Source organism: Cylas formicarius, unplaced genomic scaffold (assembly GCF_029955315.1).
Source record: "Cylas formicarius isolate icCylForm1 unplaced genomic scaffold, icCylForm1.1 PGA_scaffold_8__14_contigs__length_24414737, whole genome shotgun sequence".
NCBI classification, from domain to species: Eukaryota; Metazoa; Arthropoda; class Insecta; order Coleoptera; family Brentidae; genus Cylas; species Cylas formicarius.
This window is the reverse complement of record NW_026844361.1, coordinates 20,686,924-20,706,922: the sequence shown is the minus strand read 5'-3', so window position 1 is coordinate 20,706,922 and position 19,999 is coordinate 20,686,924. Positions and strand designations below refer to the sequence as shown.

The 19,999-nt window shown below is 38.6% G+C and overlaps 1 protein-coding gene across 2 annotated transcripts in view; it reads right to left on the bottom strand.

Moving 5' to 3' along the window:
* LOC132706308 (uncharacterized) overlaps positions 1 to 19,999 on the bottom strand; it is a 393,594-nt gene that overhangs the window by 4,832 nt on the left and 368,763 nt on the right. For both annotated transcript variants that reach the window (XM_060677574.1, XM_060677575.1), the window contains exons 3-11: positions 5,308 to 5,449; positions 2,090 to 2,157; positions 1,760 to 2,020; positions 1,340 to 1,579; positions 827 to 1,139; positions 548 to 615; positions 408 to 482; positions 242 to 343; positions 33 to 161 (exon numbers count right to left, since the gene is read on the bottom strand). In XM_060677574.1, coding sequence (XP_060533557.1) covers positions 33 to 161; positions 242 to 343; positions 408 to 482; positions 548 to 615; positions 827 to 1,139; positions 1,340 to 1,579; positions 1,760 to 2,020; positions 2,090 to 2,157; positions 5,308 to 5,449 — 1,398 coding nt within the window. The remainder of the gene's footprint in view (positions 1 to 32; positions 162 to 241; positions 344 to 407; positions 483 to 547; positions 616 to 826; positions 1,140 to 1,339; positions 1,580 to 1,759; positions 2,021 to 2,089; positions 2,158 to 5,307; positions 5,450 to 19,999) is intronic.

Below are 19,999 nucleotides of genomic sequence, written 5' to 3'. Positions count from 1 at the left end.
CAACTTAGCTTTATGGATTACAAAAAACTTACAGCTGGACGGCTGTTCCGGACAAGCCGACCGGAACTCCATCTCGTGGGAGCCGCTGCACCCTACGGAGAGGGCGTCGTAGTCGCTCGATTCGCAGTCTGGCGCTTCGTCGACGACGAGCTTCGAGTCTCCTGAGCAAAAAACGCAGCGTGCCAAAAATAAGCGTACAAAATGGGTGGAAGTTGGGGGAGATGGGGCTCGAATTATTTACCTGGTTGTTCCCTGCGTTTTCGTTTCTCCACCATGGCGGTCGTCGTCGCGGAGATCGTGTACCGGCCGAGATGCGGACATTTCTTCGAGTGCAGCGTCGTGGCTGCGAAAGGAAAAAGGTGATCGGAGTAATAAAATGGTCCTGCGAGCCGGATCGCGCTACTTACTGACTAGCGTGACGAACGGCGTCACTGTGACATCGAAGGTCGAGCAAGCATCGTCCGGGTTCTCGACGTAGTCTTCTGAAATGTAGAAAAAGGAAAATTACATCATTCAAAATAGTCGCGGTCTCGCCGCAGGGGCTCACCGGATTGCTGCATCTCGATGACGTTCGAGTCCCTCTTATAGAACACCATGCAGACGTAGCCGCTGTCGCTGAAACATAAAAATTACCTCTATAAACATTGAACCCGATAGCAAAAGACTAGTACTACTCAAAGGTGCTTATTAAAAGTGTCGGAAGAATGGACCACGCATTTCGAAACACTTATTTTTTGCGTTCATCATTCAACGTTTTTCTTTTTTCCTTTTAGAAGTATTAACTAGCAAGAGAGAAGATAAAAAACAAATGTACTATTATACTCACCATCCGGCCGTGATGTGTGCGACGATCTGCACCTTCTTGTTTTCCTGCTGCTGCAGGATGCCGTGGCATACGAGCCGCATCTCCGAGTTCTGGCGTTTCTGATCCTGCGACTCCATGCCCAGGTCCTGAAACGCAAACTGCGGCTGCTCGAAATTCTGATGGATCCTGGTCGGCTTCAAAGTGTCGTCGTCCAGGATTTTCAAGGTCGCATTTCTTTGCGAAAACTTGAACGTCTTGTGGTGGTCGAGGCTCAGCCAGGTATGGTGATCGGTTATCCAGACTGGGAACTTGCAACGCTTGTGCTGGTCATCCACTGCGGAAATGCAAGTTTTAATACCGATGAATATGTCATACATATCTCTTAGAAGAACGAGAAACTTTATTGAAATATTAATGCAAAAAGTATGCGACGGTTTTGTTAAACTAAGCTAGTTAGTAGCGGATACTTTTTATGGACAATTAAAAAAATATAAAATTGTTTTCGTAGAAAAAAAATCGGGATCCTTCCCTTACCGATAGTCAATTTCATGGTCCTACTCCCTTCGGTAGCGCTCTGCACCCCCGAGCAGGTCGCATCACCCGACTGGGCGACGTAGTAGACCGTCTTCCCGTGTTCCGTGCCCCTCTGGTATATAAAACATCTGTACTGATCCTCGTCGGTCGTCAAACTCCTTCGGTTACCCTGCGAAATCTTCCCTATCAGATACTTGGTCGATCCTTCCTTCCAAGTCGCCAAGCACACGAGTTCCTCCACTGAAAGAGCAACATAAAATCCTCCCAATCCAAAACAATAAATTAATATAACTGTTGCCGCCAGCTGTGGTTCGACCAGCTGACGATAGCCATTTTGGAGTGCTTGCCAAACCAAAATGGCCGCCCACAAGTCCCGATAAGCGCGCAGGCGTCAAATATCTAATGATTGTAAAGGCGTACCGTTGCTTTCTGTCGAAGGTACGTCCGGGCAAGCCTGATACTTAAGCACCAGCCGCGAGTCGTCGGTACAACTTTCAGCCCTGCTAGGCGGGTTATTGCAGTCGCCGGTGCCTCGATTGTAGCTGAACGTGAACGGGGCACTTTTAAAAGGACACGGGATGGGCTTGACCTCCGGATATTTCCGGAACATGCTGTACAAAGCAGCGTCGCCCACTATCCTTGAGCAAATCTCGGAAAGCGAGTCTTTGGGCTCGCAGTAAGCTGCGAAACACGTCACAATCGACAAATTAGAATAATACACGATAACTAAGCAATGGCGCAAGCCCTTACTTTCTTTGTATTGAAGCACGCTGGGGTGTTTGACGTGGAGTACCATGCATCGGTAGCAGTCTTCGGTCCTGCAAGTCGTAGAGTGAGTTTATTTAAATGTTGACACCTTCCTTCAGAGTTAGTCGAAGCGCAAAGCTATTTAAATAAAAGTTGTAGGGCTGTTTTCTATTATGAACGTAACAAAAGAAGGAAATGAAGCGCCGCAAATTAAAAACAATCAACAACTTCTCTTTTTCTATAACTTAACATAATAAAAGTATAATTTAATAATCAACATTAACTTTTCCTTCGAAAAAGGAAAGTGTCAAGTATATCTTTAATTCCAACAACAACAATTTTGAAAAAATATATGTCTTTCTATTAAAAAAATGTGAAGTTGTTAATTTTTCAGGTCTTGACTACGGTCCCGTTTTTTAATTTGATTTCATAAATAAATTGGCCTTTAATTTAATAAATGCCAAGAAAAAAAAAACGGTTTTAGTCACTCATCATTTCTTCAGATAATTCACCCAAGAATATACAGCATGTGCAAAGAAAGAGTAGCGGAAACGCAGTTTGCTTTATGAAAGGAGTTGGTACAAGAGAAGCTTTGTTTAGTCTGCAAGTGCTAACGTATGTGTTTGCTTTATCGATTATGAGAAACCGTATGATAAGGTACAACACGAGAGGATGACGCAAGTATTGAAGAATACTAGAATGGATGACAAGGATATTAGAATCATAAGAAACTTAAACTGGAATCAAACAGCTATCATAAAGTCTGATACAGATAAACAAGTCAATGCGGTTGCTATACAACATGGCGTTAGACAGGGATGTATTCTTTCTACTTTGATACTCGGAGGAAATATTCGCTATAGCCTTGAAAAATATCGACAATGGAATTCTACTGAACGGAGGACATATTAATATATGCAGACGACACTGCTGTATTCAAAGATAGCTTGAACGGCTTGCAAGATTTAATGAACATTATAAAAGTTTATAATAATAACCAAACAAAATATAAAACAATCTAGACCTGAACATCAAAATCAGACTATTAAGATCCTACATTTTCTCGATACTCCTTTACGGGGTGGAATCGTTTACACCGACCGAGGCAACACAAAAAAAGTTGGAAGAATTTGAAGTGATAAGCACTATAAAGAGAAGAAAACTTGAGTACCTAGGCCATATAATGCGAAACGAAAGCAAATACCATCTTCTCAAACTAATACTCCAACGAAAGTTTACGGTAAGAGAGGACCTGGAAGACGAAGAGTATCATGGTTGAAGAGTTTAGTAACATGGTTTTCCAAAACAACCACTGAATTATTCAGGCAACTGAAGAAGAAAGATCAGCGCCGAAAGAAAAGTCAAATAAAAACAGTGTGGAAATGCTTTCCGCGCCATCTGTAGGCCGTCGTGTGGACCGATCGGTTCCGAGACACCGCAACAGATGACGCCACGGGATGGGAGTCGGGCGACTTTGAACACAAAAAAAAAACCCTCTACAAAAATTTGAAACTGTAACGGGGGCTGAATCCGTTACTGACGATTGAAAACGAACCCCTCGCGCCGCCGGGAAGCGTTACAATTATTAGCTACCCCACCGCCGAAGGGGGCGGCGATAACATCTTTCGCGAAATTCATACGCGTATATAGCAATAATAATAGGGAAAATTGTAAAAATCTGGTTATACCGGAGATACGAGGGTCGGGCTGCAGGGGGGCGGGCGACGAAACAGCTCTGCATGGAAATATTTCAATTTCCTTGAGCACGCGAGCCGCCCGAATACGAAGTTTCCATTTCGAGTTTAATGGAGTTGATGGAACGGAGTTTCCTCGAAGACCGACATGAATACCTCTGCGTGTAGGTATATATAACGGTTATTGGTTACGATATTATTAAAATTTGCATCGAAAATTGACTGGAAAATACATCGAGATCGACGCAAAAAGCCGACGGTTGGGTTTTTCGCGTCTCCGTACCCCGACGGAAATTATCCGGAATACTACGCGACGACGTTGTCGCAGAAGGCGGGTTAATATCAATACGGAGCGCCATCTGAAGGGAAAATAGATAAGAGGTTATTTCGCAAATGGCAAATAAACAAAAACTAAGTAAATTACGCTTCCTAAATTTAAATTACTTGTAAGTACTATTTACAAAGCTTCTGGGTTCCTCTGCGTGGGTTGTTGCTGAAACGAACTTGCTGATGTTTTTTCAATCTTTCTGTTGGCTTCTGCCCAGAATTAAAACATCTTACACCTGCTCTTCTCTCTAATAATTCCCACATTCAATAAGCAATCTTAATTGTCACTAAAACAACAACAACAACATCAACAATCGCCTGTCAACAACATGGGAGTCAGTCATCCAAGACGATGTTTATGCCCCTCATTTAGCTCCACCCCCCTCAAACAATATATAAGCAAGTACAGGTAAAGGTTAAGCTCTGAAGCAGCCAACAGGATGATAATAATGACGATGTTAACCGACGCAGGAGGAATTCAGAAGTTTTATAAATAGTATTACAGTAGTATTACAGTAGCTTGTGGAATATTCTTTAAAAAAAATTAATTACCACATTTTTACATGTTTTGACGTTTTTAAATCAACAAAAATAAGCATTTAGTTCATAGCTGTTAACTAGTTACACACTATTATTCACTACATAGATAATTTCCGTGCTGTAGGGTTTCACTTTTCGACTGACTTTCTCTGGGAGCGGTGCTTGTTTTTAAAGAACGCAGCGCTTTTCGACTTCCGACTTCTAGTCAGCATATTTAAAGATGTAGGAGATTATAGAAAAGCGAGTTTTGGCAACGTTGCATTGAAATTCAAAAACCAATTAAAGAGTTATGTGAATATATACTGGAGGAATTCTAATATGAAAAAATATGTACCCCTTAATATATTTTTAAAATTTAAAATAGCACCTACATTTTGATGGGATAAAATGAGAATGAATTTATTATTGATTTTCTTTTCCCAGCGTTAATTTTCTTTTATCATCGGGATTTCAGGAAGAAGAATAAAATTTTGTAATAGGATAAAATATCTAGTTAACAAGAATAGAATTATACGTTGTTTAAATATTTCTGAGTCGAGAAACGTGTTTCTGCTATTCTATAAATTCAGCATGTATTTCATTTAAAATAACTTTTTACCATATTTATCGATATCCTCAAAAATCAAATAAACGACGGAATTATCAATAAGGGTGGCTCACTTGTCGTAAACTAAATATTTGTCCCCCTGTTCCTCGTAGCATTCGCCTTTCGTCTCCATATGGGTATTGTTGATCAACAGGGAGTTTGGCACTCCGCTTTGAAACCAACGACCTTGCCACGACTTTTTGAACTCGCATCCGGCTGAAAAGAAATGCTTGAATTACTATCACACCCACAACAAATGGTCCTACCTAAACTAAAATGCCATTAAAAAATGGTGAGAGTGTAAAAGACAAATTTCACAAAAAGTCACGACGCTCCTTTTTAACGAAAGGACTTGGGTGATTCAGTTGTCAGTTTCTTTCATACAGCCCATATTTAAGGTTTTCAGAGCATATTGTACAGGGTGTTCGTGTGCTGTGCTATATTCAAAAATGTTCTAGATGTTTCAAATTTGTAGGTACGGACTTTAATTGCAGCAGATAAGTAATAGTCCATATCCATATTTTTTTAAAATTATTTTCGCTTTCAGAAAAAAATTGTGCTATAACTTTTATTTTAAACATTTTTCGGTTATATACAGGGTTTCTCAATTATGGACAAAATTCAAAAATTGTTCTTTTCTGGAGTAAATTAATGGCCACGAATCAAAATTCGTAAAAAAATATGGCTTTTTGGTTCAAACAGTATTATGGGTCGTATCGAGACCTACAATTTTTTTATTTACGGTTTTCGTCTATCATACACGCTTCCCGAGATATTTGAAAAAGTCCATGTGACAGTCGCTGTGTCTCGCACTAAATCTAGATGCGATGACGTCACTTACTATTACGGCGTACTGTATGATTTCAGTTTTTCTCGAAAAGTATTTACCCTATTGAAAAAAATCATATACCGGGATATGAGGGAGATCTAGGGCTATAACTTTTACTTCAGGCATTTTTTGGATTATGTACAGGGTGTGTCGATTATGGGCAAAAAAATCTAAAAGGCAAATTAGTAGCCATAAATAAAAAAGATAGAAAAACAATGCGGTCCCTCTAGGCAAGAAGCCTCAAAGCTGCTCCTTTTTAAAATACACTACGCGCTATGAACTCGCCCCGCCCAGCGACGATTTTTCGAAAGTAATCTTGTCAAATGAGTTTTCCGTCATTTAACATTTTGGTGATACCGATGGGTGAAAGAAACACCAAAATAAAAAATCCTAAAGGAATCCACGCAATTTTGACATTTACGCAACGTAAAACTTTATCTATTAGCCAAAGTTTACAGAATGAAATATTAGAACCTCTAATTAAATAGAAATTCAAATCAAAATTTACGGAATAAAATATCACAGACGACTTTCTGTAATCTTTGCTGCAATACACTGCCCGATAAAAATTTAGACGCTCCAATCATGAATGTTTGTGTCCTCATTATCGTCTCGACGATGTGATAACTTTTAGATGAAGCCAATCCGACGGATATATACGAAATATGCTATAGACAGATAATCCTGTTGTCATTGATTTTAATAGACATCTGCATAATCGGCCGGGGATTCAATTCCCACCCCAGTTTCCACTATTGTGCGTGCGTGTTTGTATTCCGAAGGTGATGTGTGTAGGGGAAATTGAAGCCGTGGGCGGCCAATTCGACCATTCCCGCGTAAACATGGATTATCTGGTGACGTACGTCGATGCGTCGTCATCCTCCAAGGGACGACCTTCCGTATTTAAACATGCAAAAAATCTGTTAAACTATTGACACGGACGTCTTATTTTAGTACGGAAAAGTGGAAGCTAGAACGGCACAAATGAAAGGAGGGACTTTCTGTACGGCTAATTTTGACTTATTTAAATGGGTGCGAATATGAAGAAATAACGTTTTCTCTTATTAATTGATAAAATTTAATGATATAATGTTTTCCCAGATGATGGTTTTCAAAGCGGTGCTACCAACAGCTAATAAAAATTTAGTTAAGTAAAAATGCATCCTTTTTATAATAGAAGATTTCCATTTTTTAAAATTTAGTCTTAATATTTCATGTAAAGTGACAAATATTGATTTTAAAAACATCGTTATGTTAGTTAGTTCTAGGGAACACATATCTACTGCCACGCGCAGCGTGTCACTAAAGAAAAAGCATTAATTTCTGGATGCCAAGTAAACAAAATTATTTACTTAATAGACGACTTAATTCTGTGAAAGGCGGAATAAGGATTGCGTTAATAAAGTTGAAAGTAAGCGGTGTTGCTCAGTACTAAGACGGAAAGTTTGCTTTCATTTCACTGCACTAAAACCGTCACCTCTTACGAGGTGTGTTCAAAAAGTAACGTGACTACATTCGATCAGTTGCCAATTTGCTCGTTAAGAGAGAAAACTTTCACAATAAGATCAGGAGGGAACCAATTACAATTGATAATTAAATTATGGCTATCATCGCAAAATATAGTGTTTCTTATAAGGCTGTGGTTAATCCCGAAATGCAATCTACTAGCACAGTAGTAGATACTCGTTACTTCTCCATCCCCCGGGAGATTTTGAGATAACGAAATTACAAATTCCTAACTAGCCAAGGAAATTAGATTTCTTACCAGAACTATATAAACATTCGCCACTCATCGACAGATGGCAGCACATTTTAACAGTTATTTATTGATTTATGACAGCTATTTCAGTCGTCCTTTATCAAATATTTATAATGTTCTAATTTAACGCTTACCTGCAGAGGCAAAACGAAACTGCAAACTCCCTATGATTCCTTTGTTCGTGGAGTTTTGGAGAAGTAAGTTATATATCTACTTATATGTTTAATAACCATAAAGCATGGAAGAAAGTGTTACTACTTTTTTCCACGGTGCAATTGGAGTTGCAATAAAAGCTGTAAGGGGTCAGTGTCAATAAGTTCCTTTTCCGAATCAGGTCTCTATTAATATTTCGAAAATAGTGCCCTTGGGGCATCCTCACCTTTATGATATTGAAAGTAACAGACTACGCAACTACGTAATTTTTAAGGCATTCAAATATACTATGCTGTATACTAGGTCAATGACCCAAACGACTATCTAACTTCGCTATTTTCATCGATCATTCTTCGAATTTAAGAGGCTCGCAATCGGCCGCGTTTCACGAGACTTCGCGGGATTTTCCTGACGAGGATAAAGATTATCCAGTTTTATCTAATACGAAAGCGGCCACGGATCCTTTTACAGCCGCGCCGCGTCGGTAACCATTTTGTTAAACGGAGTTTTCGGTTTAAAAGAAACAAGTCGGCAAAGCTGGAATCTCTCCGAACGCGATTGTTTCGATCCAGTTCGTCCCCAAAATGATTACGATTTTTTTTCGGTACTGTAACCGTTGATAATTTAATTTTTAGGTTTTCTGTACAGCGTGTTTGTTAATTGAGTTATGTCGTGAACTCTTAATTTGAACTGAGGTGGTTTTTTGTCGATGAAAATCCATTTAACAAAATATATAAGAACTAAAAGTTCAGATTTTCACGAAATTATATATTTTCACATTTGATAAAGACACGATGTTGTCGAAACAGTTGTCGTGTGAAAATATATAATTTCGTGAAAATCTGAACTTTTAGTTCTTATTTTTTTTAACTCTTAATTTTTGAGCTAGAGGGTTAAAATTTTAAGAATTAAAAAAACTTTAGGTCATACATTTTTATCACTCTACGAGCATTTTTTTATTGAATATAATAAAATAAATATTTATCTTTGTAAAACAAGATACTAAATATTTAGTACACTTGTATGTGTATATTTGTATATCTATAAACTGATCTTCCATCGAGAGTAAAAAAAGAAACATTTTTACCTGATGTAAGGAGACGATTCATGTAATATCACGAGCACTGACATAACCGAGCAATATGTTGTCCTTTGTGGCACCTCCACCCGCCTTAAGTCGCTATAAAAGTTTACAAGCTTATAAAATATATCAATTTAAAATTTGTATATATATTATTATTATATTATATTATTTATATTTTGGGTGACAAACCTCTGCCGATCATCTGCAAAAATGACCTAACTTCAGTCTTAAACTTTCAAAGGGACTGCAAGTCTTGGATGGATTTTGGATGCATATTTAAAGCTCTTATTGTATAATCATTTTCGTTATTTGTTAAATGTTCTTCCTGTAAACGTTTTGGTTGTTAGCTGCTCAAAGAATAGTTGCTTCAAATCCAAAATTTGCGTTTCAAAATACAACAAACTGCTTGAATATGTGTAGGGTTTTCTGTATAGCATTTCAGATGCTTTTGAGGAGAAAATTTAATTTTCCGTTTTCCAAAGTGACGTCCGAGTAGGAACGACTGGACAGAAATAATTATGGCACAAGTTACCTATTTTTTTCTTAAAAGTTTACCTTGTACCTCCAATATTTTCAACATACCAAGGATATATTATTTTAAATAAATAATTATTTTATAAAAAATTTTGACTCACCAATATAAGACTTAAGGAGAAATACTACACTTTTTTTTATTCGAAAAAAAAAAACAATTATATTTTGAAAAATATATGTGGTGTCCAATTAAAAGGAAAAAAAATACTGATCAATATTCAAAAAACAGGAATGTTTAGACAAAATCTGACTGCGCTATTGGGTAGCAAGTAATAAAATGATTCAGTTTTACGGCAAATTTGATAACCTAAGGCAATTGAGATATAAGGAAAACGTGGAAATTCATTAAAATATCGCCTTATAGCTCGGGAATCAAGGAGTACAGAGAAAAGGTTACACGCAGAAAAAAAAATTAAAAGAAAAGAACAAAAACGGTGAATCGAAATGCAAGACGTATTTTTTAAGTTATACACCCGGACATTGGTTTGAGGTTAAATAGAAAACTTCGTTTTGGATTTGGGGCACTTATCTCTGATAGTTCACGATATCGGTGGGGTGAAAAATTTCGGGTCAGACCGCTGGAAACTTGGACATCCCGTATACGCGGGGCGCTCTAATTTATTGATAAATCGACACCCAAAAAGCCACGTATGCTCGCCGCGCATAATACTTATTAGCGAAAAATTAATATCGGGTTATTTGCGATAGAATTTTAAAACAGGACGTACGTTTTCTTAGCCACGCCTACCGTGATCGATTTCCTATGGAGATAGTGAAATTGTTGCATCCGCATTACAAAATTTGCGTTAATATTTCAAGGCGGGGGAAGAGCGCGTGGGTAAATTGATTATTTTCAATACGTGCATATATTATACACTGCGAACCTAGAATGGCAAAAGTACTTCACATTTCGATATTGATGTAAGGTATTTAAATTCAAATACATTTTTTGCGTGTCCAACATTTTTTCGGTGTGAGACATACAATGAAGCAATTTCTAAATAGTCGTAGGAAATCGTGTTTTATGCAACAAGTGCGGAAAACGGGATTTGACTCACGAGTTCATTTGACACGAGCGGAGAGCAGCGGAGCGAGTTTTTAATAAACGACCGTTAGTTTTTGGGTATATTTTCGCAAAACAAGAATATATTTACTGACATGACCGTCAGAATTGACAAACTTCAAAATTCAAAGCGTGCGGGAAGCGTCACTTTACCACGTCAGTTTTGTTTCCCGCGAATCCGAGCCACTTCGGACATTTCCGGGATTTTACTTCCCACGCTTTGATTTTTGACGTTTGTCATTTCTGACAGTCATGTCAGTGAATGTATTCGTGTTGTTTTGCGAAAATGTACCCAAAAACTAACGGTCTTAGAAAAATTATAGTATGCAATACGTTGGGTAAACTTTTTAACTCACTCGTTTATTAAACACTCGCTCCGCTCGTGTCAAGTAAACTCGTGAGTCAAATGCCGTTTACCGCACTTGTTGCATAATATACTATTGTTCACCTACCAATTTTGGAAAAAATTGACTAACATTTTTTTAAAATATAGCAAACCATAGATATCAATTATCTGGATTATTGAGCGATTAGTAAACTAGTGTAAACCTCAAAAAGCAGCGACCAAAGGCTTGAGAATCGTGAACTTTTTGATACGTTTTCCAACTCACTAGCTTCTGTATACAAATTTATAATAAATATAACAATTTAAAATATGCATTACTACGCAAACACGACAATTATTACTCAGATACGTAGAGGTATAACACTTCCCTATGGTAATTTTTTATCACGCATTAACCAAGTGGGTTTTGTACTTTGGGGTATTGTCTTAATGGATCTTGGCCTCTATCTCAATATTAATAACATTATTAAAATAATTTGTAAACAAATTCTATTCGTGTCACAACAGTCCTAAGCGGGAAACTGATTCCACAACGCGTCGGGCTACGATCTTCATCTGTTTATTTCCCCCCGAGAGAAACGAAACGTCGAGAAAAACGAAAAGAAAAAAAGGAAGGCCACGTCCCGATATTCCGTTTTCATACACCTCAAAGCGTTCAATAAGGGCCACCGCATTCCGACGCGGAGCATCTAAAACAAACAAATGGACCATTATTAACCAGGGGTCCCCGAACCAAACATCCCTTCCAATATAGTCGACAATTTTTTTCAATACCCCGACCCTTTCGCGATATTTACAGTGGCGACACGTCCGACAAGGAAATATCGACCGCACCTAAGGCGACGCGAGCGCCACCACGTCGCGTGTTTCTCCTCCGCATACATACGTACAAATAAAAGAAAGATTTACCCCCTCCGAACGGCGTATGTAATTGTTTAAAATCCCCAAGTATACGAAGCAGTCGCAGTCGTTTCAGTTCTTTACGCCGCTTTCCTTCCGTCCGTAAAAGAGATAGGCCAGAAATATATATAATATATGGTTTTAAGATGAGGGAGGGAAGACCTTTTCAAAACTTATTTTTAATGCGATTTGCTCGTACTTCTGTCGTTCTAGAGGCTTATTTTATCGGGCCTGACGTTTAGTAACGTCAAGTTTTAAGATAGGTTTTACGTTCGGTTAGCTCTTTATGGATCGTTTGGAGGCTGGGTCGCACACTATTCTTATTCGCTTCCTTTCACTTTCACTGATATCTTCTAAATATATACCAATTAGCTGTGGCGTGTCTCAAGTTTCCGTTGCGGTTTTCTTCACAAAATTTTTATCCACCATATTAAAAGCTAAACTCATTATAATCATCTTTCTTTATTTCCATCGACGATCTCAGGTATCAATCAGGTCTCTTCATCTTACTCCTTATTAATAACTACTGTAATGTTAGGACCGTTCAATATGAAGAAAATCCAAGGTAGTATCGAAAAAAAAAATTTTCATTAAGTAGCACTCCTAGCTACTCATCTCTTGAAGTTGCAGCTGTATCCATCACATAGTTTATTTGAAGCTTTAGATTTAAGGAATAAAAGTGGGCTTTAGAGCAGTAATTAAGCAGTTTTTGTACGATAAGGTTAACGCCGAAAGTAATCAAAGAGTTGGATGAGGGTCATAGTAAAGTCCATGCTGCTACTAACCAGATTTTGTCGTCGAGGTAGCTGCAAATAGTCGCTGGGTCGAACAGTATTTTGTAGTCCAGGGAATGACAGGCTGCCAACTTCTCGAAAGGAAAAATAACAAAAAATGCACCCACTTAAACTTTCTTTTTTACTTTTTTCAAAGAATTTATGTATTTTTCCAGAACTAAGTTCTATACGTCATTTTCTAAAGGACCAGGACCTGGAAGTAACCTTAAATCTGGAAGCCTGTCGTAAACCTTGTCTGGTTTTGTTGAGCAAAATTGAAATACATGTTCCAAGTCATTGTCACTGCTCGGACAACAAATTATGTTCATAATAAGTTCCTGCTTAAATCGGCTCGATAGACTTAACGATTCTTTAGCCAAATCCTACATAACCGCGTATCTGAATACTTACCTTTTAATCGTTTTCCTTATATTCTTATGACACTTTTAAAAGAAAACTATCAACGCTTCCATTTCAATTAAATTTTTATTTATCTAAAAATGCTCCGACTATTTGCTCAATACGTATGAAATCCCCATCGAAGATTAAACGCTGTAACACGAAATGTAGCCAAAGTGCAGCTTTCGTGGAAAATCCTCAGGCCATTAGGTCAGTCCACGGAATGTCCATTAAAATGCCCTTTCAGTTGGAGGAACACAAACATATTTAAATATTAAAACCCTCCTCGACAAACAGGCCGACCGAGCGGCATGCAGTGGATTTCCTATTTCCCTGCCTTTCCCCGGTTTCACGCTCATTCGGACGGGTGGTTTCCAGAATATTCCGCGAAAGTGCTATATTAGTTAGGGGGCGACAGATGAACTTGATCCGCTCGTGATGGCGTCAACTTTGGCCATCTTGATGCTAACCCTTCACTACTAATTTTCTAACTAACTAACGAAATCCATAAAATACAAGAGAAGAGAAATCACAACATTTTAAATTTAAAATAACAAAAACAATAACTATAAGTAAACAAATAATGATTTAACTTGAGTATGGAACACATTTCTAGTAACAAAACTGTCCAAGTCATCACTGTATTGATTGATAACCCTGGCCGATTTGAGTCACAATTCATAATGACCATAATTTGTTCTCTGAGCAGTAAGAGATGAGAGTGTTTCTGCTTTGAACATGTAACCAAATTTTGCCCAGCAAGACCAGACAAGAGTAACCTAAGTGCAGAATGTTATAGAATGCTTATAGGGGTTCCAGGGCCGCCATATTTAAGATGGCTTCCAGGTCCCGAAGAAAGCCTTGAAAAATGCGGTCTACAACAACGTCTACAGATAAAACTCTCAAATAATTTGCGCATAACACTCATACTAACCGTAGTTGGTCACATGTATATTTTTTAATATTGTAGAACCATTCGCACCTAAAATTTCTACTACGCAAGTCCCACCCAACATTGGTAGTTTTTCAAGCTTGATTAAAACATCTGCAAGTGACAAAAAGAGATATATATATATATCGGTAGCGGCCGATCGTTTTTCTCCCCCGATCGCGCCCCCCCCCCAAGTCGTCGTCGTCCCACTTGGGAAATAAAAATGCCACCCTCAAGTAACTTGAAAGTGAAGCACGTTCGAGAACCTATAGCGTTTGGTCTCTACCTATTTTCTATTCTATTCTATATTTCTATGATACACCATTTTTACAGGGTTTGCAATGGGAGTATAAAAAGAAATTTATTTGGACATATGCCAAATGCTGTTCATAACGGCCAGCTAATCACTAGGTTTTATTCATTTGTTTATGTATCTACTTGCACTTCAATATAATGCAAACGTACAGAAAAACAGAACAAAGTTTCAAGTGGAGAACGAAAAGAAACAATTTATATACTCGAAACGGAAACTACACAGCTCAAGGGATACTAGACGTTATCTGCTAGATTTAACGAACATGTCCGACAAACATTTTTTTAAATATGAATAATTAAAAAATGCATTTATTTTTCGTTACTGAATATTTTACAAATATTTCGGTGGTAACATCTTGGCCGGTTCTCGAACGTTTCCCGCGGAGGCGGCGGCGGCGGCGGCAGAGCAAATGACAAAGCAATGGCAAAGGGAATCAAACAATTGAAGATCGAGTCGCGCCGATCGGGACACACTTTATTTGTGTTTTTTTTTCGGCTCCTCGGTTTTTTCTTTCCCTATTTCGCGTTTTATCGAGGACTTTTCAATGTTTACCGTTGTCATTTGTCTGTGTGCGTTTTCTATAGCGAGGGCGAATTCCAGCTTTCTTTTTATTGATAAACGATTTCTGTTTGCTTGAAATATTTTTATTTTAATATATTTTAGGCTTCTTCGAAAATGTCCTTGCGCCGTCCAGCTGCTAAGACTCGTGACCAGACTAAACAGAGGCTGTTTTGTAATAGAACCGTAAAACTTGGTTTAAAATTTGGCACGACTTTCCATAAAATCACCAATTGGGAGGAAGGCTTACTGAATATGTGACCAGCATTATTTACCCCAGACAATTGATGTTCTAATTTATAAAAGTAATATACGAGGTTGCTTCAAATTACAATAAAAAAATTTTCCACAATCCGACGAGTTACGACAGCCTCTCTGTGATTGGCCTTGCACCGTTCTTCATTTCCCCGAAGAACATCTCCCTCTCCCCACTCCTCGCGTCGCGTGATCATAACCTTGGGGAAATCCCAATAGAGTCCCCGCATTAGAGCAATTAAGGACTATTGTAGAGTCGTTTGCGGTAGTGGTGGGAGTGGGGGATCGGGTCCTTTAAGGGGGTTAAATTATAACGCACGTGTTGATGATACGATACGGGCGACCAAATTACAGGGTGGGGATACGGGGGATGCGATTTTTCCGTGTTTCGAATAACGCGGCCATTTTCGTTTTACGCGGTATTAGAATGTGGCCGGTAAACAGTAAAAATGTTTATTGCGAATTTTGACTCGAAAGCCGGTGTTCGCTTTATGGAGGCCCGTTTAAGTTGCCACGTCGCCGACGTTAAAAGCTTTCGTAAATGACCGCACGGCTATATACCGAGATGAGTGTTTTATCGTTATCGTTATCTCTTGGATGTAATTTCAAGGCAGGGCACTCGGTGAGCAGATGATACGGGGTCTCCTCCCCTTCCATGCACCACCTACACTCCGGGTCGTCTCCAATACCTAGCAAGCAAAGATGCCTCCTAAGCCTGCAATGTCCTATGTAGGCCCCTGTTAGTGCTCTACACTCCCTTCTGGTCAGTCTAAGCAGCTCCCTGGTCCGAGGGAGGGCGGGCCCATCCATCATAAGGATCGCCTGCCTCATTCCCGGAGCAACTCTCCAGCCCCCCGCGGCCCGGTCTCTCGCCCAGGTTTCGAGAGCTCCCCGCCTCACACATGGGGCGGGGCTCTGGCCCTATATATATGCCTATGCGAGGAGCCCTCTCTGGCTAAGGCGTCCGCTGCCTCATTGCCCCGGATACCGGTGTGACTCGGGACCCAGACAAACATTACCTTTCTCTCCCCAGCCACTCTCCTCAGTATCCCTTTGCACTCCTTTATCAACAAGGAGCGCGTACGCACTGACTTTAGCACCATAAGTGCAGCCCTATTATCGGAGCAGAAGAAGACCCTCCTGCTTCCGTGGTTGAGCTGCAGCACCTCTCTGGCCGCCATCAATAAAGCGAAAATTTCCGCCTGAAACACAGTGCAGTACTGACCCAGAGGGACCGACAAGCTCGATCCCGTTGTCTCGCAGTACGCTCCAGCTAAGGCCAGATCTCCCATTCCAGACCCGTCCGTGTACCAGACAACTCTATCCGAGGAGCCGACTCTGCCCTGTCTCCACTCTTCCCTTGATGGGAAGAGAAAGGTCAATTTGTCAAAGAAGGTCATCTCGGGGATCATGACGTCACTCGGCATGCCCATAACTAACAAATAATAGTCAATATTTCTCATTTTGCCAGAAAAAAATGTTGTTTTGCCACATTGTGGGTGCGTCTACGTAGAAATAATAAATAAACCTACGCCGTAACAAAACCCGAAACCTCGAGCGAAACTGTTTTTCGGCGACACCGTCGCACAAAGATGCCACGATGTCGCCTAATGGCCTAGTTTTTCGTGCCTCCTTTAGTTACTTTTTCCCTTCCGTTTCCCTTTTCGCCGTTAAAAACTTCAAAAACGACGCACATAATGAAGCAGTTTGCCATATAATCACCCCCATGGCGGCGCCGCTTCAAAGGCACTCGAGGTCGCCTCGAAAAAGTTTCGGAGCGCAAAAATTTCGTACAGGGCCGAATCCGGCCCCCGCGATTTTCGTCGATGCAGGTGCGAAACTCAATGGAATAGTTTTCTGGTACTTTTCTTATAAAATACAACATTAAAGAAGTTGCTGTTAAGTGTTGTTAAGATACTTTCTAACCTTTATGATTAATTGATGACAGATACGACTTGTTTGCTACTTCTGCTTGATACTATATTCTACTTTACTAAACTACAGTATATCCTTAAAAATTTGTTGCAAACCTTATTCGACAATAAAATTCTCACAAATATTGTGGAATTATATTATTATTAATTCCGTTTTGAGAAAAACATTTTATGGATACCAAACAAACAACAAATCTGTATTAAGTACTGGGGCATGCAGCATTAAAATGATAAATTTAAAGGACATAAACCATAAAAATCATAACGAGCAACAATCCCTTTAAAGCAAATTTTAACAAAGGCTCTAAGGGCGATTGTTATTGACAAAAAGAAAACGCTCGATTGGAGTCCAGAGCACATTTCAAATACATTAACCATGTTATCAACCATAAGGTATTTTAGTAAGACAATGCTATGTGTATCATCAGAGGTCTAAAATCTGTCTTTTACGAAGCACATCTAGAGTGTGGTTATTTTGTATTTGTATTGTTCCATTGTTTTGTAAATAAAATATTTATATATAACGTGTGTATTTTATTTAAACAAGGTTAGAAAATACTTAGAAAATACTATGAACTACCCACATACCACATTTCACATTTAAGGTTTATTATTTTATACAGCAAAATTTAGTATTTGGTGGGAACCAAAGACGAACAAAAAATAGTGACGTCACCTCCTACTAGTTATAAGGAATGAGGTGAGGGGAATCACTGTCGTCGCTGAAGCTTTTAAGAGGAGCAGAAGAGGGACTTGTTTTATGGTAAAATCAATTTAATTGCCTTGTTCAGGAAATCAGAATCCCTTACCACAAGGTGTTCAAATTTCGTTGTGAGATAAATATTAAACCAAACAGCAAATAGGGAAAAGAAAATCAATATTCAGAGACGATGTTCCGCAATATCTTAAAAAAAAACGTCTAAGGTGCAGATAAAAAAAATGTCCTCAGGTAAATTTAGTAACGTCAAAAAAATATTTTACAAATGTTAAAATAAAATTTAAAAGTCCGTATATGCCGATCCGGTCCTGCTCAAATCTCGGCGCACCGACGGACATAAGCGAGAGTCATTAGCCCTTAAGGATGTCCCTTTGTTTAGCACTTTTCTGCACATTTCCATAGAAATGACTCGCTCGCCGCTGAAGAAGGGTCTTTTATTATCGCGCTAACATTAAAAACCGAGTTTTGGACGAGCGGTACACAAATTCGTCGCACGCTGACATAATTGTACGGAGTGGCCGTCGAAAGCGGTGTTATCCCTAACCGTCAGTACGCCCTGATTAAATGAGGGCGTCAGTTAACCCATATTCTATAAAAATAAGCATTTCAAATGAAACCCTGCATATTTTGAAATTACTACGGATATAATCATCATATATATATATATATATATATATATATATATATATATATATATATATATATATATATATATATATATATATATATATATATATATATATATATATATATATATATATATATATTGGAAAATATTAATCATTTGATTTTATCAAAAAATAGCGGGGATATAATTATATGGTGGTATATAAGATAGAGAAAAGTTCTATTTATTTCTCAAGAATACTCTGTATACCCTGTTCACGCTAATATTAAGTGACTAATTCACAATTTTCCGATTTTTGCCTATCCGCGAAAATAACTCCGAGATATTTTCCGCAGAGGCGCCGCGGTGCGGCGGGAATGAGGGGCGGGGGGGCAGCCGAGACAATCAAATATTAAATCAAACAAAGTCAAACAAGGAAATCTAATTCGCGATACCGCAGATTCGTGTGCCCGAGGAAATTAAAAATTCTCTTCGGTGCTCTGAGAGAGAGAGAGAGAGAGAAAGAGAGAGATCTCTTTAAATGGAAACTTGCGAGAAGTAAGTTTGGAATTATCCAGATTCTGGGGGTAATAGACGAGAAAATGCGATTCCGCAGGTCTTACCGATCAATACCGTACCTGTATAAAGGCCGCTAGTTGTTGATAACTATACATAATACTAGGCATTAGATTTTGGTTTATGTATAAAGTACCAAAAACGTGTTCTAGCGAAAATTTTGGACGATTTAATTTTCTCCTTAAACAAATTGACTACATCACTGGATTGTTTATGTTACAGTGTTACGTGCTACTTTCTCTATGGGAACTACAATTACTGCAACTATTTGGAAACCATAATTACTGTCAATTATTATTTGTCATTGACAAATATTTAAAAGCAACACAGCACAAAATCTGATTTTAATAATAATATCCCAGATAACAATATCAATTATTGTAAACCTCCATTTCCAGTGGAACATGTTTAGTAATGAAAATAAAAAAAGACACTGTAATAAATTAATAAAAAATAATTTATATATATAAAAAATAGAGATAAACAATTAAATCTCTCTTAGCCTCTGAGTTCTAGAATTTTTTTCATCTTTTTCTTATTCAAATCTTTCAATCAACATTAGGCGTTTACTAGATTTAATGCAGTTTAAAAAATTGAATTAACCGCCATTTAGGTGGCCCATGAGCTCCAACAAACTCTGAAAATTTCACCGCGAGACTGCAGTTCACTGTGCCGAACGAACACCCCGTGTATACCAATTACTTTGCGCATATTTCAAGCAGGATTACAATCCTCCCACCCGGTGACGTTTAAAAAATAACATCCTAAGCTCCTTAAAACAGTAGAGGGAGAACGGATTTGCTTTTTTTTTTCAATTTAATGCAGCCGGAAATTAGAACTAGGGATCGGGGGGGTTACGGTCTCGATTTTTATTTGTTTGGGAGCGAGGGGGGCCATAATCGATCGCTCGGTAAACCGTCGACGTGCAGGGAGAAAGGAGTACTTCCAATTTATATAGTTATTTATTATAAAGGACAACTTCCAATATATTGCCAACCTTATACACTTGTCTACAAATATCAAAAAGCATT